The sequence below is a fragment of the Ochotona curzoniae genome, unplaced genomic scaffold, assembly GCF_017591425.1.
Source record: "Ochotona curzoniae isolate NIBS_2020 unplaced genomic scaffold, NIBS_Ocur_1.0 contig_66, whole genome shotgun sequence".
NCBI classification, from domain to species: Eukaryota; Metazoa; Chordata; class Mammalia; order Lagomorpha; family Ochotonidae; genus Ochotona; species Ochotona curzoniae.
In genome coordinates, this window is record NW_024466512.1 from 11,441,299 (window position 1) to 11,466,562 (window position 25,264).

At 41.3% G+C, this 25,264-nt stretch overlaps 1 protein-coding gene across 1 annotated transcript in view; it reads right to left on the minus strand.

Annotated features, from left to right (window-relative positions):
* The window catches only part of ATRNL1 (attractin like 1), a 538,040-nt gene extending 513,029 nt beyond the window's left edge, over nt 1-25,011 (minus strand). Inside the window, exons 1-3 of the mRNA XM_040992049.1 lie at nt 24,296-25,011; nt 1,882-1,965; nt 75-188 (exon numbers count right to left, since the gene is read on the minus strand). Coding sequence (XP_040847983.1) covers nt 75-188; nt 1,882-1,965; nt 24,296-24,591 — 494 coding nt within the window. The 5' untranslated portion in view covers nt 24,592-25,011. The remainder of the gene's footprint in view (nt 1-74; nt 189-1,881; nt 1,966-24,295) is intronic.
* Between the last annotated feature and the right edge of the window lie 253 nt (nt 25,012-25,264).

Sequence of the window (25,264 nt, forward strand, 5' to 3'; positions counted from 1 at the left end):
CAAAAATTACATATAGTTGCTTTTCTATAGCTACAAATACTTTTCTATAGCTATGAATACAAATAACTACTCACCTGAGTACCGCTATTAAAGGTGCATATATTGAATCTCCATCATAAACATACATATGATCCCAGCTACATTCTGTAGCAAAATGATTGAATCTTAATCTTAACACTGCATTTGGACTATAAAAAATTTAAAAATTTTAAATTAATATATAAAATACAAAAGAATCAGAAAAGTCAAAATATAATATTTTATCAAAAATATATTTACACATAATTCATTATATATCCTAAATCAATAGAACAAAAGGTTGATAAGATATCATATCCAATTCTTTAAAATAAGAAATAACTCTCAAAATCTTTAAATAGGCTACGGGCTTTTATCACCATTTTCTAAGGATTTTGTCAACAAGAAATATTTCCTGTCTTGCTTGAGGGAGAAGTACAAAGATGTATATACTACTGAAAGCATATTTATGCCATACTCTTAAAATGACCATATTTTCACTGAATTCAAATTGGACTTTAATAAAATTGAATTCAGAAATTCACTAACCAAGAAATTAATCTAATTTCTGCAAACCTTTCAACAAGACAAGTAATAACTTTTTAAATCTGTCCTCAAAGATCTAAATAGTTTCAAAAAATAAACAAATTGAAACCATGTATATCATAGAAATGACAGCTTCTAAGTCTTAAAAAAAAATTAAGTAACAAAACACGATTTTCTAAATATATTTTAAAAGTCATTAAAGGCTTCTAAGAGTCTGAATCAATTCACATCTATTCACAATACAGTAAAACATAGCCCTAACCACTAAAAACACTCTGAAATGGTTGAGTAACTCTTTCTGATAAAACATACTTTTAAAAACATTGGTGGGGGAAGAGCAGTGTGGTAGCCTAGTGGCTAAATCCTTGCCTTGCATCCGCTAGGATCCCAGATGGGCACCAGTTCATGTCCTGGTTGCTTCATTTGCCATCCAGCTTCCTACTTGGGGCCTGGAAAGCAGCAGAGAATGGCCTAATGCCCTAGCACTCTACACCCATGTGGGAGACCCAGAAGAAGCTCCTGGATGCTGGTTCAGATCGGCTCAGCTCTGACTACTGCAGCAGCCACTTGGACAGTGAGCCAGCCGACAGATCTTTCTCTCTGTATCTCCTTCTCCCTCTAAATCTGCCTTTGCAATAAAAATAAATTAATTTTTTAAAAAAGTTCTGGGGCCAGCACTGTGACAGAATTGAGCCTCCACCTTGCAGTACCTCCTATATGGAAACAGGTTCAAATCCTGGCTGCTCCGTTTCCAATCCAGCTGTCTGCTGACATGCCTAGGAAGGCAGAGGAAATGGCACCACTCATGGGCCAATGCACTAGGAGACCTGCAAGAAGCTCCTGGCTGCTGGGTTAGCCAAGCCCAGCCAGTCACTGCGGCCACTGGGTAGTTCAAAGACAGAGGGAAGATTTTCTCTTTCTACTCTCTCAATCTGTAACTCTGCCTTTAAAGTAAATAAACCATTTAAAAATATTCTTACCATTCAGTATGGAATACTTTTATACTTCATATGAAAAATCCAAATTCTAAAAATAAAACTTTTAAGACAAGCTAAACATTCCCTATTTAACATCACAGTAATATAAATCAAACATGGCATACATATATATATGGTATATTATGACAAGTGAAAGTGTGCAGTAATTTTTGTATTAAACACGATGCCTCCAAGATGTAAATTCCATTAAAAAAAGTTTTTAATGATGGATAATTAAATAAATCACACTATAAAATCATTATACTTAATGCTTGAGCATTACTATGATCACTTTTAACATCTCAGAATAAAATAAATTAACCCCAAAATGTATACTTACTAGCCTTCAATTAGCCATGTACATTTAGTTTTATACTTATAGTTAATTGGACCGTCTGTTAAATATCCAGAAGGTTCTGTTAACCTAAAAGATAAAACAAAATTATGAAAATAATTACCTTAAAGCTAACTTTAAGACATATAGCAGCATTAGACAATGCAAAAATCATTCATCCAAAGGGATGGGACATAGCAAGTTGCAAACCGGTGGGTAAATACACAACTTAGAAGAACACTCAAACTGCTATATTTCTCTCTGCATCTCAAAAGAAATTTAGTTTTAGTCTTTTTAAGCCATGATACATGACGATCACTTTAATCTATATAATGGAAAATCCCAGAAACACTGACCATCATTCTAATGCTTCAATGTTGATGTAAAATAGATTGTTAAATTGTACCTGCACAAACATTCAATTGAGGCAAAAGAAAATGCAGATCAACTGTACTTTGAAAAATGCAGATTTACAACAAAGAGAAACAGCAAACGGACATCTCATTTGGGAGCTCACATGGTTAGCCCTGTCGGCCTCACGGGCACCAGGCCTCCTAAGGCAGCTGTCTCCAGATCTTAGTATTGCTACCTATTTTTATGATGATCATTTTTCTTATCTACTTTACATTTAGCACAAGTGCTCAATTTTTAAATAGGATAAATCAAAAAGTATTATATCTTCTACTTCACACACAAAAGAAAAAGATAATTGGGAAATCCTCAGATTTTTAGAATATAACAATCTTTAAAATTAAAGATTTCAAATTTCAAATTGATTTCCTTTTGTTCTTACCTTGAGGCAAAAAAATATAATTAAAATATCTTCTCACTTAGCATTTATTTTATTACGTATGTATGCATGCACAAACACCTCACAGATAATGGGTCTTTATGAAAATGCACACATACACACACTGATGCTAGGGTCACCACCTACTTTTGGTAAAACTAATTTCCCCTTACACAGACTTAAAACGTCAGGGGGAAATTTTCATTTTCCTATATATCAGAGTTGACAGAAAGGTCAGCAAATAGTAATATCACTTGTACATCTGTCATAATCCCTATTAAGTACTCAGGGTTAATTACAAAAAGGCTAATTCATGCTTGGAAAAATTTCTGAAGAACAGACAAACTCCTATGTTCAAATAAATCCTAATGATAAAATAAGCCATTCAAAGTGTCCCGCCCTACCATGAGCACGTGTTCTCTTTTAAAAGTTGCAAAAAGCCCGCGAGACAGTGACCCATGAGTCATCTCACATCGCCGACAGCAGAAATAAGTGCAACTACACTAAACCGCCGTGATTCTTCACTTCCAATAACACTGCATGAGGTCATTCTCTCCACTGGCAGACTGAAGAACAATTTTTAAATTTTGAGTACATCTTATAAATAATGATAAAGGTGAAGATCCAGAAATTAGCAAGACATTCAGAGCTGCCTTTGTTCTAGACAAACCTGCCTATTTAGAATGCTCTGCATAGAGGCTTGGAGCATGTTGGCAGCCTGAAGAGAGGAGGGAAGAAAATCACAGATAATGACCCCAAAAGGCAGGGACTGAAACGGCATGGCAATCTGACTTGGGGACACAACATCTTTATTAAGGTAAGGATGTACAGAAATAGACGAGCCCTTACCTAGACTGTAGCCTAATCATCTAGCTAGCGGAAAACTCCAAGCCGTAAAATCCACCAGGACTGCTCATTTGCCAAGGCTCCTAACAGAAGATCCAGACTCTAAAGATAACACCAAAACAGCCCTCAAACTCTTTCTACTAACACTTTTTCAAACAAAACCTCGAGCACAATCGTTGATAATGATGCATGAGAAAATACAATGAGACACTATACTAAGAGTGTCAAAATCAAAGATAACCTAATATTTGTATCAGATACACTCTATCTAAAAAAATGCTTAAGTTCAGAAAGACCTAAATGTTAGCAGATAACTGAAACACTTAAATATGATAATGTATTTGAAAGAAATGAGAGAAGTTATAGTATTAAAAACAGTAATCAAAATTGAGGATTCAGTGAACAAGGTTAACAAATTAAACATAGTTGAAAACAGGATGACAGACCTAGAAGACAGGTCCACAGAGAATACCAAACTACAACAGGATAATTAAATAATCCATTTTCCATGTTGGGGTCAAGATACTCAATCAGATAAGATTCCAGCAAGCTAAGAGTATAGCTTTAGGGCAGGGGAAATAGGAAAATCAAGGCTAGGAAGAACTTAGCAAGTCAAATAAAATTTACAGTTAAAAGCTTCAACTATGGACTAAATCAAGCAGAAAAACATATGAACTTGAAGAGAGTTCTTTAGAAACACTTCAGTCATATAAACACAAATGAAAAAAGCACACATAAAAAAGGTAAAGCAGTCTCCAATACATTCGTGATATCATTAAACAAAATTTCAAATTGTGTAAAATAATAAAGGTAATGTAGAGGTTTAAGAAAGTTATTCAACAACAAAAGCAGCTATGCTTGTATCAGAAAAGACAGACTTTAGGACAAAAATCATAAAAGAAGCAAACAAGGTCACAACACAATTACCAAGGCATCAGGTCTACAAATACAGTCCATCTAACAGCTTGAGAATGGACATTGTGCCTTCAGCGCTTGGAACACATGCCTGGGGCAGACCACATATTAGGCCTCTAAACATGTCAAAAATTCAGAGAAATCAAAATCATGTCTATGTATTATTTTCTAACCATAATGGAAAAAAAATCAGCAAAAGAGATTTTAAAAACTATACATACACTGAAAACCACACTCCTGAATGAACAATGGTTCACTGAAAAAGAGATCAAGAGATCAAGGTAAAAATTCCTTAAAACTGGGACCACAACACACCGATATTTATGAGATACAGAAAAACAGTAGTTAGAGGGACGTTTACAGCAATTAGTGCCTACCATAACCAACACAAAGAAATAACCCAACAATGCAGTTCAAGGGCCCGGCAAAAAGAGAACACACCAAAATCCTAAGTTAACACAAGGAAATAATAAAGACAAGAGATTAATTAAATAAAAAACTAAAAAGAAAAAATACAAAAGAAACAAAGATCAATGAAATAAAGAGCTGGGTTTTTTCTTTTATAAAATCAAAAATCCTTTAAACTGGGAAAAAATAAATATATAAAATCAGAGCCACAGGAAAAATTAAAAATAACTAGTAATGCTAAATATTGGAAAGGATGTGGAGAAAAAGAATTTTCACAGGAATAAATCATTACAGCTACTTTAGGAAACGGTATGACTGTAATTGGAAAGAGATCTTGCTCTAGTAGCGTGGGGTTTGGTGCTACCCTCTCACCTTTAGCGACCCTTACATACACTCCAGTCTGACTTCCTAAGTTTACCACCTGCATCTTTATTGAAAAGTTCCACTCTGGCTAGTGCAACCCACTTTGCATGTGACTGTGGTGGCCTAAAAACTGCATATGAATCATCCTTCCAGCTCTTAATCAATCAATCTGTGTTAAGGAATATAGGTTCCCTCAGTTCCTTCCTCCTTGTTGCCCTCTCTTATCTACACTGGTCCTGTTCGGGTTATCTGCATCGCACATACACACTAGCACAAGCCCCAGTGCTTGTCTCTGGATCTGCTACACTGTGATGAAGGGAAGTGTGACCAACTGACAGTTCTAGGCAGCCTATCTTCAGGATCTGCTCTGAGACTTGATCATTTGCCAGCCAGGTGGCAACAGGAACATGCTGCGGGTGGTAGACACTGTGGGCATAGCCTGAGAGCCTTACTGTCACATCACAATTTCTAAGATTTTTCACTTTTCAGTGAACTGAAATAGGATATGAGTAGAAAATGAAGCACTCACTAATAGGCTTATACAACATCCCTCTTAATATTTAACAAATACAGTAGCACCAATAATCATAAAGAATACAGATTCAGTTGAATGCTGTGAAAGCCACTGATGTGCTCAAGGAAGAAAATTATGGACTCAATTTAAGTGATTTTAGGGGCATTGTGAACGCCATATGTTTCTCTAACGTTTAGAAACTGATCTAGTGCAGCTGCAGGGCAAATCAGGTTCAAATGCCAACAACCAGTCACAGGAGAAGCAGAATAGCAGAAGAAGAACTCAGTCCTTCTGGTAAAGTGCCAGCGCTAAAGGCAGTGCACCAGAAACAATGTGGAACCCTTACCACCCAGAAGGACACCAGACTTCTTGAATCCCCTTGGTCTGCAAATGTCTTTCAAAACCAGGGTGGACAATAAAAACTAAGCTCAAACCCTCTTTAGGATCCTGTTAGTCATAGCAACAACTAACAGCAGAATTGAATTAGATCAATTTACTCAATCTGCAATGGTGGTTACAATAATCATGCGTCCAAATCCATGCAATCAGCAGCAGCTCCGTGTAGTGACCACACAAAATGTTTGGAAATTAAACAATATCTTCTAAGTCACAAAGATCGTTAGAAAATATTTAATTAAGTAATACTAACACACAACAAATCAAAATTTATTAGACAAAGCCAAACCAATATTTTGACAAGTTTAGAGCTTTAAACGTAAGCATGAGGGACTGGGATTGTGGCACAGAGAACTAAACTCCATCCGTGATGCCCAGCATCCCATACAGGGGCCAACTTAAGTCCTGGATGCTCCACTTCCAACCCAGCCATTTCTTACACGCCTGGGAAGGCAGCAGATAATGTCCCTGGGTCCCAACCATGTCTGTAGGAACCTGCAATGGAGTTGTTCCAGCCCAGTTCAGCCCAGTCCAGCCCAATCCAGACCAGTCCTAGCCATTGTGGCCACTTGGGGTGTCAATAGCAGATGGCAGAGCCTCCTCCCCAACCCTGGTAACTCTGTCCTCCAAATAAATAAAAAGATCTTTATTTTAAAACTGTTAACATGAAAAAATATAAAAATCAATTATCTAGGGTTATAGCTCAAGAAGCTAGAAAAAAAAAAAAGCAAATAACCAAATCGAAAGGAAGTGTAAGGAGGAAAATGCTAAACAGCAATCTCTTACAAAGCAGTCATACACTGAGAAAACCAACACTACCAAAAACTGAATATACAAACAGATTTAATAAGCTCTTAGCAAAACTAACCAAGAAGGAAAAACACAACTATCAAGAAAGAAAAGGGAGGAATTGCTATCAACGCTGCAAAACATTAAGAAATTCTTAACAATAACTTTGATATTTCAAATGAAATGGAAAAAATTCTTTAACTTGAAAAGTAGAAAACCTGTACATCAGTATATCTCAAAAAATGTTATTTAAAACAATACACGAAACAGCACAACCCCACATGAAATCTTCCAAACATTTAATAAACAGGAAATACTATCAATGTTCTGCCATCTCTCTCAGAGACTAAAGGAGAAAGGAACATATCCAGCTGTTTTATAAGGCCAGGGTAATACTCTGTTCAAGAAACCAAACTCTAACAAGAATATCTCAATAAATGAAAACAAATACTCCTCACACAAATATCCAAAACAGTACCAAATTTAATACAGTGATATATAAAAATAATGACACACAGCAGTATCCCCACAGTAGAGTGTGTGAAGACTTAGGGGCTAATAAAAGGGCATGCTATGTTTGGAGAATTTATTTATTTATATATAGATTTATTCATTTTTGAAAGGCAGAATTTATTTAGTCTTCTACCTACTGGTTCATTTCCCAAATGGCCACAATGGCCAGAGCTGAACTGATCCAAAGCTGGGAACAAGGATCTTACCCCTGCAAGAGGAGGGTCTCCAAGCACTTGAGGCAACTTCTGCTGGCTTCCTGGATTGCTGTGTTAGAAGTACAGCAACCTGGACACAACCGGCAGCCCTGTGGGGATGCCACTGCCACAGGGTGGAGGATTGACCTCCTGTGCCACTGCATTGGCCCCTGGAGAATTTCAAGGCATTCAGTAAAGCAATGGGGAATAGCAGAGATGGGGGCACATAAGAAAATCCAGCTGCCAGTGCTCATGAGGATGGAGAATACAGACTTAATAGTTATTTAGGCTGGTTCCAGGAGGAGCCCCTAAATTTAATTATACTAATCCCCTGAGCTACTGAAAAATCACCTTATATTTTTCAATTTTAGTTCATAAATTAATTTGCTGATTTAAATACCCGTGGCTAATGTGAAAACTCTTCAGAGCAGAAAAGCAGTTGTGCGGAAGGCACTGCTCAAAAACAAACAGCCCACTGCTACCTGAGGCAAAAGATACAACTGACATAATCAACAGGTTAGTCCAAAAGCCTCAGAGAAAAACTGAGAGATTCCTTGGAGAACTGGGGCATGGAAAAAACTCTGCCTGCCTGTACAGGGAGACAGAAGGGAATTTGGGCAGTCACATATATGACCAGTGGAACGTATACTCAGAAAACACCTGCGGTTGCCACGATACACTTAAATAGCAGAATGTTGGACTTGTAACTGTTGCTGAAGGACTATACTACTGTAATAATATGGGGGAATCGATGGGAGGGGATAGAGCAGGAGGTGGAGGGAAGAATCCCTGTACCTACAGAAACCATATCATGGAAAATAATAATAACAACTCAAAAAAAAAAAAAGACCCAAGGAAACCAAGCTTTCTGAACAAGCAGGGAGTGGAGCTGCAAAAAAACTGGACAGAGCCCTGAAGGAGGGCCCCACCAGAGCAGATCTCCAAAAAAAGGGAGCTTTGCATTTTTTCTAGGCTCCAGAGAGCCAAGAAAATCTGTGTAAATACAGGCTGACAAAAAAATGAGGGAACAGTGACTTCACAAATCAAACACAATAAAGAATATAGTCATTACAAGAGAGTTTTAAAAAGTCAGTAATCAGGGCCCAGCAGTGTGGCCTACTGGCTAAAGTCCTCGCCTTGAATGCCCAGGGATCCCATATGGGCACCGGTTCGCATCCTAGCAGCTCCACTTCCCTTCCAGCTTCCTGCTTGTGGCCTGGGAAAGCAGTTGAGGACGGCCCAAAGCTTTGGGACCCTGCACCCGTGTGGGAGACCAGGAAGAAGTTCCTGGATCCTGGCTTCGGATCATCATAGCATCAGCCGTTGCGCTCACTTGGGGAGTGAATCCTCGGATAGAAGATCTTCCTCTCTGTCTCTCCTCCTCTTTGTATATCTGACTTTCCAATAAATAAATAAATCTTTAAAAAAAAAAAGTCAGTAATTAAGTAACTCCAACAATCCCTGAGTGGGTTTAACAAAATCTAATTCCCTGACTGATCATACAATATAACCAAATGTCTAGCTTCCAACCAAACACTTACAAAGCATGAGAAGAAAGAAGACAGCATGGTCCAGCCACAGGGGAAGTTCCTAGAAACTACTCCTGAGGACACACGGCAACGGTCTGACTAGAAAAAGACAGCAAATTGATCGTCTTAAATATGTTCAAGGAGATTTACGAAAACAGATAAAAACTAAATAGGGAAAATGATGTCTCAACAATTATAAAATATTAACAAAGATCTAAAATTGTTATTATCACAACTTGAAAGTCTTATCTCCATTCTTGCAAAAAGCAAGATAACCAGGAGAAATTCTACATAAAAAGTTAACTTGCTTTGGTTCAATCAGAAATCCTTCTCCCCAGTTTGCAACTTGCAGTCATAACCTTTATCATCAGAATACTGCTGTAATTTAAACTGCAAAAATCTCTAAATTCAATGCTGAACTGAATATCACAAACTGCTGGTCCAGGCGAAAGCCAGCAGCCTTGAACTCCACCTGGATCTCCCACACGGGTGGAAGGTGCCCAGGTCACCAGGCCATCACCCACTGCTGCCAAGGGCACATTACCAGGGAGAAGGGCTGGATCTCCCACATGGGATGGTAGTACTGCAAGCAGTCATCTCACACACAACTCCAGCTCTAACTTATTTTTCAATTGTCACACTGCTGCTCCTGAATACCTTAACAGTATATGGCATTATAATTTCTACCTTTGTCTATATTTGACACACCTAAATAGCAGAATGTTAAATTTGTAATTGTTACTAAAGGACTATACTACCGTGATAATATGAAGGGGAAATGGCAGGAGGGAAAAACAAGGAGGGAGAAGAGGAAGGAAAGGGAAGCGGAGGGATGGAGTGGGGGAGGGAGGAACAGGGGTGGGAGGGGGAAAGGAGAAGGGGAAGAAGAAGGGAGAGAGGAAAGGAGGGGGAAGGAAGAAGGCAGAAGGAGAAATCTCTGTACCTGTAAAACTACATACTGGAAAATAACAATCATAAAAGAACTGCATAAACATGTTAATTGAGCTAACTGCTGGCCTACTGTCTGTGTGAATGAAGCATCACTGGAACACAGCTAGACCCATTTGCTCACCTATCCTTGAAGAGCACTACCATGCTACAAGCACAGAGATGCTTCATAGTGAGAGACCATCTGGCCACAAAGCCCAAGATATCTGGCCCTTCAGAGAAGCAGCCCTCGCCTGCCAGTCCTGTCTCCATCTGCCTGTCTCGCGTCCATCAACCTTGTCCATGCCACATCCTAGCTGAAACTGCCCAATCCAGAGTCCAATTAAGTATGCTGACCTGTTTATAACACGGGGCAGACACGACTGTGTGCAAAGAAGCATTAACAAAGAACTAAAATCAGTCAGAATGCTCTTCTTCTTTTTATTGTTATAAACAAAAAGTGAAAGCAACATATTATAAAAGAAAACCAAAATTTTGAATTTTGTCTTTTTCTTTCGTGTATGTGTGAAAAGCAGAGAGCAACACAGACATGGGCAGAGCTCCTCTCACACACTGGGTCACTGCCCAAGCAATCACAACCCACAGGCTAAGTGGGACGAAGCCAGAGCTAGGTCAACAGTCTGGATCTCTTATTTAGGTGGCAGGGCCGACGATTAAGCCTCCCATTGAGCTGTGTTAAGTGTCGGACAATTACTTAAACAACACTTGCTGTTTCCCACTGTGAACATTAGCAGGAAATCAGAACTGGGAGCACGTCCAGGACTCAGTCCAGGCACTGTGGTATGAGAGGAAAGTATCCCAAACTGGGTGCTTGCACTGCACATCCTGGGCTGGCACAATGGCTCAACAGGCTAACCCTTTACCTGCAAGCACCAGCATCCTACATGTGTCCCGCTATTTCACGTCCAATCCAACTCCCTGTTTATGGCCTGGGAAAGCAGTTGAAGATGCCCAATGCCTTGGGACCCTGCATTCACACGGGAGACCCAGAAGAAGCTCCTGGTTACTACTGGTTTCAGAACAGCTCAGCTCTGGCCGCTGCAACGTTGAGGAGTGAATCCTCTCTGTAGATTTGCCTTTCCAATAAAAATAAATAAACCTTTTTAAAAATCCAAATGCAAAAAATTTAATTTTACAAAGTTCCTGGAAGAAGAAATCGTGCTAGCACAGCCACTGTGCATGATTAGTCAGGTGTAAGCGGACGCAGTCCTCACTCTCAGCAACCTTTGTAAGCTTCCCTCACACAGTCTGCACAACCTACTTTCTAATTAAAATATCAAGTTTGTTAATTCCTTTTTCATTGTGCTTTTATTGACAAGTAATAATCCACATATTTATAGGTTACACAAATTATTTGAATATATTTATGGGTATAAGCTAATGTGTTGATACATACACACACTGTGGATTAAACAAAACAGGCTAATTAACATATCCATTACTTCACATACTTAGCATTTCTTTGTGGTGAGAATATTTAAAGCTTACTCATTCAATAATTTCTGAATATCTGATATTCGCTAGTTACCTTGCTGCTGCTGTGCAACAGAATATCAGCACTTACCCCAGAGCTTAACTAAACTTGAACTTGCCCTGCTCATCCTAACTCCCATTTCTGATAATCACCATTTTACTCTGAGTACCAACTTTTATATTTAATATATGAACAAACCAGTTGATACTTGTCTTTCTTCTTTTTTTTTTAAGAGACCATCATCCTTAGTGAAATAAGTCAAACCCAAAAGGACATATATCATATATTCTCTCCAGTATAAGGAAACCATCATGCAAATTAGGCTTTGTGTTTTCTTTCTGTCACCCATGTGTTGGATATCCAGTGTCGTGTTTTTTCGACTCTATGGAGATACTTTTTCTTTCTATTTTTTTTTGTCTTTATTTTAACTTCACATCTGTTGTTGACCTTATCTTGTGGCTTCTCATTTACGAGACTGTATAGTGATGGCATAATAGACTACCATATCCAGATGTGAAGATACAATGCAATATGCATCCCCACATCCAAATCAAAGTTGGACTCCCAATGAAACTGTTGGACACATCTAGATAATGGGATGCTGGACCCTCTGACATTGTCTGTACCAGCAATGGCAGGGCAGTTAACAGACTGATGGAACTATAACTTGTAATGAAGGACTATAGTATTATAATAATATTTGGAAAATCAGTCTGGGGGAGGGAGTTTGGGGGGCAGACCCCAGACTCTACATAATTGTACCATAAAACTGGAAATTAAGTCTTTCTATGGTTGACTTATTTTAATTAGAGTACAGTGCTTTTGGAAATGCAAATTAGTACAACCATTAAGAAAAACAGTACGGAGATTTCTTTTAAAGCTTGACGTAGGACTGTCATTGGTTCCAACACTCTTACTACTACAGGGTATACATCCAGAAGACATGACGTCACTGCAGCACTGCGCACAACAGCCAAGACATGAAATCAACCAAGGTGTCCATCCTAAGATGAAGAAAGTGTGACATACACAAAGGAACACTGAGTATTCATAAAAAAAAGACTTGTTTGCAAAACGTGGATGCAGCTAGAGAACATAAAGTTAAGTGAAGTTAGAGACAGAAATGCTAACACAGCATATTCTCTCCCATACATGGGCGCTAACACAAGCAACAGGAACACTGAATATGGGTGACTACAGGCTAGGAGGAGAGGACAGAGGGAGCCTGGAGTAAGAAAGAACAGGTGAAGTCAGGTGTGGCTTACGGATTATGACAAATACACTAGCAAGATGTTAATAAGGAAGGCTGGATATAGGTATATGGGAACTCTTCGTGTAACTCCACAATATTTTGTTTAACTTATAAACTATTCTGAAGTAAAAGTTTAAAACATTTGATTACAGACTTAAACCGGTAAAAACTTATAGTGAATATTCTATGTCTCAATAAAACCATTAAAATTTAAAGTGAAAAAAGTCAAGACCATCCTCAGTCCCCCTGAACCTAACAATATGAAATAGTGCACTGTACAGTAGTACAATGATAGAAATGTTCTATATATTTATTATTCCATATGGTGCCATTAAGCATATAGGGCTATTGAGTACTTGAAATGTGATGGCCTATGCCCATAAATAAATGAACTGCTTTAATTTAAGTATAATTAATGTCAAAAACTACAAATGACTAGTGCCTGCCATATTAAACAACACAGTTCTAGCTGGATGGAAGACAACACAATTAGCAAATAAAAGTGGCACATATACAGTGACAGATATGAAATGACTATATAGTCATATATAATTTAAGATACATGTATATATCTGAAATTAACATCTATGGAAATATGGCAGATACAAATGTATATAAACATGCAGATTTACATGTCTGTGTATCTACATACAATACACACATATAGGTTATTTGAGCAATTAAACAATAAAGATTTATTTCTGTATAATCATGTATTTTAATATTAAAAACTACTTTGGGGATAACTACACATGTAAAAAAATTTTTTTACTTATTTGATGTATTCTAAAGAGTCAAGAGAAAGAAAAAAAAGACAGAAAGAGATCTTCCATCTGCAGCTTTACTCCCCAAAGGCCAAAGCAGCAGGATCTGTGCCAGGTCAAAGCCAGCAGCTTCATCCAGTCTCTCAAACAGGTACAGGGTCCCAAGAACTTGAGCTGTCTTCTGTTGCTTTTCCAAGCACATGATCAGGGAGCTGGCTCCCAAGTGGAGCAGCCTAGACTGAACAGGTACCTACATGGAATGCCGGCACTGCAGCTGGCAGTTTAACCTGCTACATGACAGTGCCAGCCTCAGGAAACGATTTTTTTAATTGTACTAGCTAGTGATCATTGATTGGGCTTCTTTCCTATAGAAAACAGGCTTTTCCCAATTTGAGTAATAAAATAACTTTGTAAATTTTTGTAATATTTATTTTTGGAGCTAGCACTGTTGTGTAGTGCATTAAGCAACTACACTATCTAGTTCCCTGCTAAGGTGCCTGGGAACACCGTGGAAGATGACTCAAGTGCTTGGGACGTCCACATGTGGGAAAAGCCAGTTGAACCTCCCCAATCCTGGCATTGGCCTGGCCTAGTCCAGCTCAGTCCTGGCCACTGCGAGGGAATGGACCAGCACATAGAAAAGGTTGTCTCTCCTCTCTAATTCTTTCAAATAAATAAAATAAAACTCTTCAAATTTTATTTGAAAAAGTTCCAGAGAAGATTTGGCTATTTCAGAGAAAGAGATCTTCCACCTGCTTGGGCTCCTGCACACACACACACACACACACACACACACACACACACACACACACACACACACACACACACACACACACACACACACACACACACACACACACACACACACACACACACACACACACACACACACACACACCCGGCTTCTTCCTGGCCCAGCCCTGGAAGCTGCAAACTTTCAGAGAGTGAAGCAGCAAGCAGTAGTTTTTCTCATTAGTGTTCATTCCCCTCTCTCCTCTCTTTTCTTTTTTTTTTTTAAGATCTATTTTTATTATTTTTTTATTGGAAAGGCAGATATATAGAGAGGAGAGACAGAGAGGAAGATCCTCCATCCGCTGATTCACTCCCCAAGTGAGCGCAACGGTCGATGCTATGCCGGTCCGAAGCCAGGAGACTCTTCCGGGTCTCCCACGTGGGTGCAGGGTCCCAAAGCTTTGGGCCGTCCTCCACTGCTTTCCCAGGCCACAGGCAGGGAGCTGGAAGGGAAGTGGGGCTGCCGGGCGAGGACCTTAACCACTGCGCCACCCGCGTCGGGCCCTCTCCTCTCTTTTCTTTCTCTTTCTCTTTCTCTTTCTCTTTCTCTCTCTCTCTCTCTCTCTCTCTCTCTCTCTCTCTCTCTCTCTCTCTCTCCCTCTCCCTCTCTCCCTCTCTCCCTCTCTCCCTCTCTCCCTCCCTCCCTCCCTCTCTCCCTCTCTCCCTCCCTCCCTCTCTTTTCATCTACTCAGACTACCGTTATGAGCTCCTGGCTTCACCTGGAATAAATCAAGTGAAATACATCCTGAATCTACATCATATAACTACAAAATGTGTTGCAAAAAAAATTAAAATGGAAGCCTACATGAACAAATAAACACATAGCATTGATATACATGAAAATTCAGTCTTACCTAGCTGTCAATTCCTCCCAAAATGTTTTACAGAGGCAACACAATCAATCAAAATGCTAAGTTTTTTCTTAGAAATGGACAAAATGATTCAAAAATATTTTGTGGAAAAACACATGAACTACAATTACCAAGCAAATTTTCAAAAATAAGAATAAAATTGGAGTAATTTCACTAAGTTCAAGGTTCATTATTATGACACAGTAGTAAAGTGGGAATTCACAAAAAGATAAACAATTTCATTAAATTTTCAGAAAACGATGAAGAGAGCCCCAGCTTATTCTATAATATCAACATTATCCTGACACCAAAGCAAACAAATATCCTGGATGAACAAAGGTGCAAGTTCTAAATAAAACTTCTAACAGGCAAAATACAAACAATACACACACAGAAAAAAAATCATTTCAGTTCCTCTCAGTAATGGAATGTTGGTATAACATCGAAAACTTAAGCACCTGTTACATTATCATATTATTAAAACTGAAAAGAAAAATCATATCTAGCAATGGATGGAAAAATGCATTTAATGCTATCCAATATCCATCACTGATAAAAATACTTATCAGATTTGAAACAGAAGGAAAATCTTTCAGTGCAATTTAAGGGAGCTACAGAAACTTTGCTAACATCCTGCTTCATGACTAAAGGCAATGTTCTCCTCCTACGTCAATAACAAAAAGTTGACTACTCTTACCACTTCTACTCATCACGAGAACTGGGATTCTAACAAGTAAAACGAGGAAACACAAGAGGCAGCCTGGCTGTAAAAAATGGGAGTAAATTTATCTTTACACACATTATTATCTGCATAGAAAATGATTTTTAAAAAACTATAAAAATTTCTACCGAGTGGGTAGGTAGCAAGACTGAAAGTACCCCTGAACTCAGTTTCAATGTGAAACTGAAACTTTAACAAATATTACTTATGGTAACTTCAAACAACACTGAATAGGGAAAAATATGACAAAAGAGGTACAAGATTTGCCCACTGAAAATTTCAAAAAGGGCCCAACGCCGTGGCCTAGCAGCCAAAGTCCTCGCCTTGAACGCGTCAGGATCCCAATGGGCACTGGTTCTAGTCCTGGCAGCTCCACTTCTCATCCAGCTCCCTGCTTGTGGCCTGGGAAAGCAGTTGAGGATGGCCCAAAGCCTTGGGACCGTGCACCCACATGGGAGGCCCGGAAGAGGCTCCTGGTTCCTGGCTCCGGATCGGAGCAGCACCAGCAGTTGCGGTCACTTGGAGAGTGAATCATTTAACAGAAGATCTTTCTCTCTGTCACTACTCCTCTCTGTATATCTGACTTTGTAATAAAAATAAATAAATTTTTTTTAAAATCCTTCTTCATTGGGAGGGGTTCTGATGGAGGAGCCTGGGAAACTCCTCTTGCAGGACACAGACCCAGCAGATAAGCGTAAAAAGCATGATAGGAAACAGCCCAAAAAATGCCATGAAAAGTTTCCCACTGGCATACATTTGGCATGGGTCGGGGGCAGACTAGACTGAATTAGTTCACGTCATCCACTAGCAAATCTGAGCACCAGAACAGAAAGTGGGTCGGGCCAGGTTCTGACACAACAAAAACCAGTGCACAATACAGAATACCAAGGTGAGGTTGCCTGTACGGATGTGACCCCAGCACCCACCAGTATGCGTGAGAATCAGGAAAGGAGTGGGCAGAGTCGGCAGGGGGAAGGAGGAATAAGGGGGGATTCCCTTGCTAGACAGCTACTCCCACTGGAGTGTGTGAGCTGGGATGGGGGCAGACAAGACTAGGCAGGGCTACAACTCCTGTGCGCCTCATGTGGACTAGATCAGGGAAAAGGCAGGCTGGGCTGATTATTCCTCCTGGTGCAAACAAAATTAGAGTGGGTGAGGGCTGTTCAGGCTGAGGCGCAGCATCAGCTGGCAGAAACTGGCACTGGGGGCTAATTCTGTCCAGTCAAACCACAGAACCACCTGGAGCGTGCATAATCCAGGCGTGAGAGAGACCTGGGATGGAAATAGTGGGCTCCTCCCTCGGAGGGGTTACCATTCCCACAGGAGGGCACGAAAACTAGGACCAGGGCTGGGGTGGCTAGACAGAGAAGCACCCAACATTCATGGGGGCTGGATAGTGGAGCTGGTTAGATGGAACTAAGCTTCAATACACATCGGCATGTACGAGAGCCAAATGGGATGTGGGACAGACTGGACTAGTCTGCTACACATACTGGCAAACCAGGGTAGGGGGCGGGCCTGGTGGGGGTTATTGTGGGTCACTCCGACTAGGCTGCAGCTCCCACTGGTTTATGCGAGGGCCTAGTGTGTGCTGTGCAGAATCATGTTGGACTGTAACACCCACTGGTTCCAGTGGAAGTCAGGGCTGGAAACAGAACCAACCCAGCAATTGCAACCACCAACTGATCAAGGCGATGGAATGTGCCCGGCCCTGTGCTTGCTAGAACATACAAGAATCTGGTCTGGGAACACCTCAGACAAAGTTTCTTTGGGGATCTCCCCAATCGAAATGCCGGACTCAGAACCCTAACCAAGAGAAGACAGAGGACAGAACAAGTCCATCAACCACCTCAGCCATATGTTGGCAAAACACTGAGCAAATGTTGACTCTATGATGGACTATGTCAATCAGTGGATTCTTCAATGACCTCATCGTGCTTGGAGTGGTGAGATTCACAGCGATTCATGAATAGTGAACTATCAAAACCACTTGAGTAAGTATCTCAGAGCATGTCCCAAATCCGGGACCTGGGGCAGGTGGGAAACTGGGTGGGGCTTCTCCCTCAATATCCCCCTTAACCTCAGATACATGAAAGAAAGAATATGGAAATAATAGTCTCATCCACTTTCCTGTAGCCCTTGAACCTTTTTACCCTAATCAACTATGTAAAGATTGCCAAAAATATAATTAAAAAATGAAAAAAAACCTTCTAAAAAGAGAGAAAATTTCAAAATACTGCTGCTAGATTAAATAAGATGAAAGTAAGTAGAAAGATATACCATTTCTTTGACATATTTAAGGAACCCCTATATTGATAAAGTGTTAAGTTTTCTTCCAAAGTTAATGTATTTATTAAACATGGACACAAACAAAATTTCAACAGCACATTTGTAGAAACTAACATGCCCATTCTAAGATTCATGCAGAAGTATAAAATACTTAAAATAGTCAAAATATTTTTTAAAAATTAAAAGACTCAACTCTCTGAACTCAAAACTTACACAACTGTAACAATAATACACTGCTGCACTGTTACACAAACAGACAAAAAGAGATCAGAAAATCAGAATAAATTCCAGAAATAGGCACACAGAACAACTGGTTCTAAACAACTTAAAACGCCACTTGAGCACATAAAGAACAATGTTTCCAAGAAATAGTGCTGGAAAGTGAACATTTATGACCAAGAAAAAGTGACAATAACTGAACACAGATTCCATATTCCTTACCATATATCAACATCAAATTAAAATGTACTATAAAAAATGGACTATAAACCTAAATGTGAAATGGAAAACTTCTGGAGAAAAGAAAACCCTCATTAACTTGCTCTCGCAAAACTTTCTTAGACACAACCCTGAAAGAAAAATGATACAATGCAATGGGTCAGTTGAAAACTTTTGTTCATTGAAAAACACTGTTAAAGACCGTGAAAAGGGAAAATGCTTCCAAAGGATGCATCTGGTAACAAACTAATATTCATAAAAATGTACAAAATGCATGCAAACAAACAGGACAAGAATTTTTAACATGTCAAAGATCTAAACAGATACTTGGTTAACAAAGACTAAGATGGAAAGAAAGCATATGACAAGAAGTTCAATATCATTAGTGATTAGGGAAATGCACGTTAAACCCAATGACATTCCACTCATCTACTACAATGATTCAAATTTTAAGACTATCTGAAGTGTTTGTGAGGATATGAGTTAACTAAAGCATTTACACACTCGCTGGTAGGAACATACTGGTAAAAAAAAAAAATGGTTTGGAAGGCCCATGCGATAGCTTAGCAGAGAGAGTCCTCGCCTTGCCTGCTCTGGGATCCCATATGGGTGCAGGTTCTTGTCCCAGATGCTTCAGTTTCCATCCTACTCCTTACCTGTGGCCTGGTAAAGCAACAGAGGATGGCCCAAAGCCTTGGGACACTGCACCTATACAGGAGCCCCAAAGGAAGTTCCTGGCTCCTGGCTTCAGGTCAGCTCAGTTCTGACCCCCGGGGCCACTTGGGGAGTGAACCGGTAGATGGAAGATCTTTCTCTCTGTTTCTCCTTCTCTCTGTAAATCTGAATTTGCAATAAAAATAAATAAATCTTTTTAAAAAATGGTTTCGAAAAGTTTGTCATTATGGTTGACCTTCAAAAAGTCAAATATAAATCTACCGTATAACCCAGCCGTTCCACTCTGGGGGTTTCTCCAAGAGAAATGAAAGCATGTGTCCACACTAAGCATTCTCCATCAAAATCTGCAGCAGCTTTTAAACAACAATCAAAAACTGCAAACAACCCAAATGTCCACATAGGTGCACAGATAAACAAAGCTTGATTATTCATTAGAAATAAAAACTGCTGCTATACCATTAATGAATCTCAAAATCAATATGCTGTGTGAAAGAAGAGGGTTTTTTTTTAAGCATGGAATGAATGGCTGCATTTGCATAACAATTCTAGAAAATACTAGCAAATCTACAGTGAGAGAACCTAGATCCCTGGTTGCCCAGGGACAGAGAAAGCAAGCAGAAGGAACGGTATGGGTTAAAAACTTATGCATGTAATATTTTTCTGACACTGATTCTAATGAAACCTTCACCTATAACAAAATATTCTAGATTTGCAACAAATACACTGTATCTCTTTAATTGCAGTTTATTGTACGATAATTATGCTTCAATTAGGCTATTTAAAATAATCTTAAGAAAAAATACTGCAATTAAGTATTTCATTCCAAAAGTACTAAAACACAAAAATTGTGAGTTTTTTTTTTTCCATTCAGCTTTGTGTTAATGGGTCTCAACATTCTGTGATAGATTTTTGGTCAAGTTGTTTCCATTAAAAATTACTGATTTTAAAAAATAACTTAAAATCGCCACACATAAAACAAATGCTTCACAAAACATTCTCTTTTCCTTCTGAAGCTTTTACAATGTGTTCTTATCGTTAACCAGTCTTTCACTAGTAACCTTAAGTAGCCAGCTGAGACAAACAGTTCTGAGAGGTTCTTCTACAACTGCTGAAGCCCGGGCGCCAGCGTTAGGGGGGGCACTCACTGGGCATTGTGGGCAGACCTGGTGTTGAAGTAAGGAATCACCTGGACTGACTCATCAGAATAGTCTTAAAAACTAACATTCACACTAAGATTAGGAGGATCAGGAATTTTCTTAGCAAAGATCAGATAGAAAACAAGTAACAAAATACCCTGCAGCCAATGGAATGCATGTGTCACTTTCCAGAACTTCGCAAGTTTAAAGGAAGCAGGGGGGAGGCGATCTAATCTGCTAAAGAAGCCAAATTATAGAGACATTGTTCCTAAAAACCAAACTACTAAAATAACTCACTTTTTAAAAAATGATTTATTAATTTTTATTGGAAAGCCAGATATACAGAGAGGAGGAGAAACAGAGAGGAAGATCTTCGGTCCTCTGATTCACTCCTCAAGTAAGCCTAACGTCCAGAACTGAGCTGACCCGAATCCAGGAGCCAGGAGCTTCTCTTCCTGGTATCCCATATGGGGGCAGGCTCCCAAGGCTTTGAGGTGTCCTCGACTGCTTTCCCAGGCCACAAGCAGGGAGCTGGATGGGAAGCCAGGGACCACAGAGATTAGAACTGGCACCCATACGGGATCCTGGCGCATGCAAGGCAAGGACTTTAGCCACTAGACTACTGCACTGGGCCCATAACCCACTTTGTTGATGTAGGATCTTAGACACAGTTATTTGAAATTGCTGTGAATTCCCACTATATGAGAATATATATATATTAATAACGTAAAAAGAACCTACAATCTTTGAAATAAAGACAACCTAGGAACAAATAATAGTCATTTTAACTTTGCAGCATCTGTGCTTCCCCTGCAATTAACAAAAAATATTTCAAATACACACACACACATTTCTAAATAGTAGCCTAAAAATATCTACACATTTAATCATGCATTTTTTTGGTTACAACAACCTGAATCTTGAAATTAAATCTTAATTTTGCTGTCACTACTAGTACTTCCATGACAAATACAGGAAATTCAGTAACCACTTGTGACTATCATACAAGATTTTTAAAAAATTATATACACTCAATAAGACTCAACTAATGATTTCTTTGGAAAAGTCAATACAAATTTATAATAATAAATAATTCATAATGCAATAAAATATTTTCTAATCTCAGAGCATTAACTTAGGCTATTGTCTCCCTAAGAGAAATTACAAATCACAGGTTCAAAGCCAGAATAAAATAAACACCCAAATTTGAACACAAAAATATTTATTTATTTATTTATTTTTAAAGATTTACTTAATTTTATTGCAAAGTCAGATATACAGAGAGGAGGAGAGACAGAGAGGAAGATCTTCAGTCTGATAATTCACTGCCCAAGTGACTGCAACAGCCAGTACTGCACCAATCCAAAGCCAGGAGCCAGGAATCTCCTCCGGGTCTCCCACGCAGGTGCAGGGTTCCAAGGCGTTAGGCCATCCTCGACCACTTTCCCAGGCCTCCAGCAGGGAGCTGGATGGGAAGTGGAGCTGCTGGGATTAGAACCAGCACCCATATGCAATCCTGGCACATTCAAGGGAGGACTTTAGCTGTTAGGCCACCATGCCAGATCTCACATTTATATACACAAACTAATTACTCTACAGAAATCATTCTTAAGAACTAGAGTCTAAAAAGGAATGGCTTTCAAATAGATTATAGCAAAGTGTTCTATGTTAATGTTGCAGTAAGCTGCCCAGATAAATATAATTTGAATGAGAATCTATTCTAACTTTACCTCTCTGACTCTCAGTTCCAAGGTCTTCCGGCTATCTTAAGCTCCAGATCAATGCACGGTTTGTTTTACCTGTGTGGGGAAGGGCTTGTAATTCTGAATTTTTTATGCTTTTTAAACAGAAACAAAAGATTGGAATCAATGCTGGGAGAACTGAAGTATCACTTATGACACCCTACTTGCTTCCGCACTCCTTCCCCCAACCATCCATCTTCCATTCTAAAGCAGCATCTCAAGAACACTTTTATCCCCTAGGGAACCCCTAAGTAGAAAAAGGCTAAGTTACCATGGAACCGACCAATTAATTTTGACACCTGCTTACTAAGATTGATCAATCATTTTTGATGTCTGTTTGCAAGGTTGCTATCCTGCAGTTCAGTAATAGATTTTCAAGATAATTAACGAAGTGAGAATTTCCAAAGTCTTTCCTACTGTGTGATTACTTACTGTACAGGGTAAGGCAAGCCCCCATCTTCAGATAAATCTCCCAGAGTTTAGTATGCCCTTTGCAACTACGAATTCTTTCCTCCTAAATATGATTTTTCTTTTTAACATTAAACATCACTTTGCCCCTAAGAATATCCATAACAAACAAAACAAAGTTAGTTGTGCCAGTCAGCTATATTCACTTTCCACAGAGTTGAAAAGGCATTTACCAACAAATTCAAATGATTCAGGAAATAACAGCTTCCAAGGAAATGAATATTCAAGATTTATTATTATTCTGCCATATCCACATTAAGACCTATTCTTATTAGGCAAGTCAAAACTCACTAATGCATTCTGCTCAATGTTAGCGAAGCTACTTTTCACTATTTCTGCGATCTTTCTAACTGGGACAACATCTGCTCGCGAGGTCACAGGCTGCTGATACAGCTATTCAGCCAGCTCCGCTACCATAACATGCAGAGGTCTCTGAGTTCAGGAACACAGCCAGCCGGTTTTGCCCTTTGTGGAAAAAAATAATAATAACGGGGGCAACTCTGCCCACACAAAATATCCCTAAATTTCCTCTCAAGCATGCGATCTTGCTCCAGTCGCCTCCCAGGAACCCGGCCAACTAGAGGACGGACGGCGCAGCTAACTTTCTTAAGGACTTGTCTGCAAGCTGTCAGCCAGCTACAACTTCCTCCCGCCTCAACCAACTTACTTGCGGCTCCCCCATGCACAGCCGCCTCTAATCGTATCAGGTTGGAAACTAACCCACGCACCAGGAGAAAGTGTCTTCACTGGGAACAGCGAATTCCTTAGCATCCCCAGCGTCACACAAACCAAAGGAAGGCTTTCACACAGTAGCTCATTGTTAGAAAAATCCATTGTCTTCACACAAAAAAAGCCCAACCCCTTATCTTTCCTGCAGCCATCCAGTTCCATCTCGATTCAATATTGTCCGAGCAAATGCAACAAAGTATAGTCACCCCAGGTACACGCTCCGGAGTGACACTGGATGGTGTGCAGAATCGTGGCTCTCACTACTTGTCCAACTTTGGACGGTGCTTAAATCGTTTGCTTCGATTGCTCTCTGCAAACTCAGCAGAATAATTCTAGTAACTCAACAGAGGTGTTCTGAATTGCCAACAAGACAGTCCAGACAAAGCTCGGAGAACAGCTGACACACATCAAGATCTCTGCATATCATTACAGCTGTACCGAAATGTTGGCCAGCACTGGTCACCCCTGGAGAGTGGGATGGAAGGAAAGGAAGGGACTGGGAGTCCTCACTTGGACCCGTTTTGCGTTTGAATTGTTCGCAGTGCGCAAAGGATTTCAGGAGTTGCTTGCATAATTTCTCATTTTAAGAAGATAGAGTCCTAACGAAATGATCTTTGGCAATGTAACTGTGTGGGGAGAGGCTCCGGCCGAGCAGTGGATGGCAAGCTGTCACAAACATCTAGAACGCTCGCAGGAGGCTTTGCACCACGCAGCTCCGTGCGCGGTGCGGACCCCGCTCCCACCCCGGCCAGCTCCCGCCGCGCACCCTACTTTGCGCCCCAGCCAGGGAGGATGGGGGGATCCGAGGTGGATGGAGAGGCTCGGGGAGGCCGCGATCGGGACGGGACGGGGTCGAGGTGCTGGGGTCCGGCGGAGGCACTTACTTGAACCTGCCCTGGCAGTGCTGGCACTGGTCCCCCACCCAGCCCGGGTCGCAGAGGCAGGTGGAGTTGACACAGCGGCCAGAGAAGCAGGAACCGGTCCTCTCGCACGGCTTGGACTGGGACACCTGCGCGTAGAGCGCCAGGTAGAGGAAGCCATAGCAGAGCAGCCAGCTGTTCCCGTCCGGCAGCAGCCAGGAGGAGGCGCCGCCGCCGCCGCCGCCCGCCGGCCGAGCCCTCCACAGCCCCGGGGCGGCCGGCTGCGGGGCACCCGTGCGGGTCCGGACCCCCGGCTCCATCTTCCCCCGGCGCCCCGGCCCGGCGGGGCTGCGCTCGCGGGCGCCCACGGGGATGCTCCCGAGGGAATTCCGGCCGGAGGAGAGCTCGCCGCCGCCGCTGCGCCTCCTCCTCCTCCTCCTCCTCCTCACCGGCGTCTGCCCCAGTCCCGCTCCCCCGTCAGGAGCGACAGATCCCGAGCGCTGTCGCCTCCGCCCGGCTGCCTCCAGTCGCACTCGGGCATCGCCGCCCAGTCTCCTGACCTTGTCCCTCAGCGCGCTACCCTCCCGGCTGAGGCGTCCGGCAGCCGGCCGGAGGCGGGGAACGGGGAGCGGGAGGCGCAGCCTGCGGCGGGGTGGGCGGCCTCGGGACAGGACCCGACGGGCGGCCGCACCGGGCAGGGGAAGGGGGTCGCGCGCCGCCCCGCCTCGCCCGCGGCCCGCGCCGACTGCCTCAGCCGCGAGCGCCGCGCGCCGGCCGGGGCCGGGACCGTGCGGGAGCCCCGAGGTGGGCGCGCCCAACGCGGACCGGGGGCGGGGGGGAGACGCGAGGCCGACGCTCAGCCCCGCGCCGCGCTCCCGGCAGGCCGCGTCCTCGCAGCAGCAGCAGCCATCTCCCCCGCCCGTCGGCGCTCGGCAGCGCCCAGGCTGCGGATGCTGAGGACGGTGCGCGGGGCCGGCTCCCGACACGCCGGCC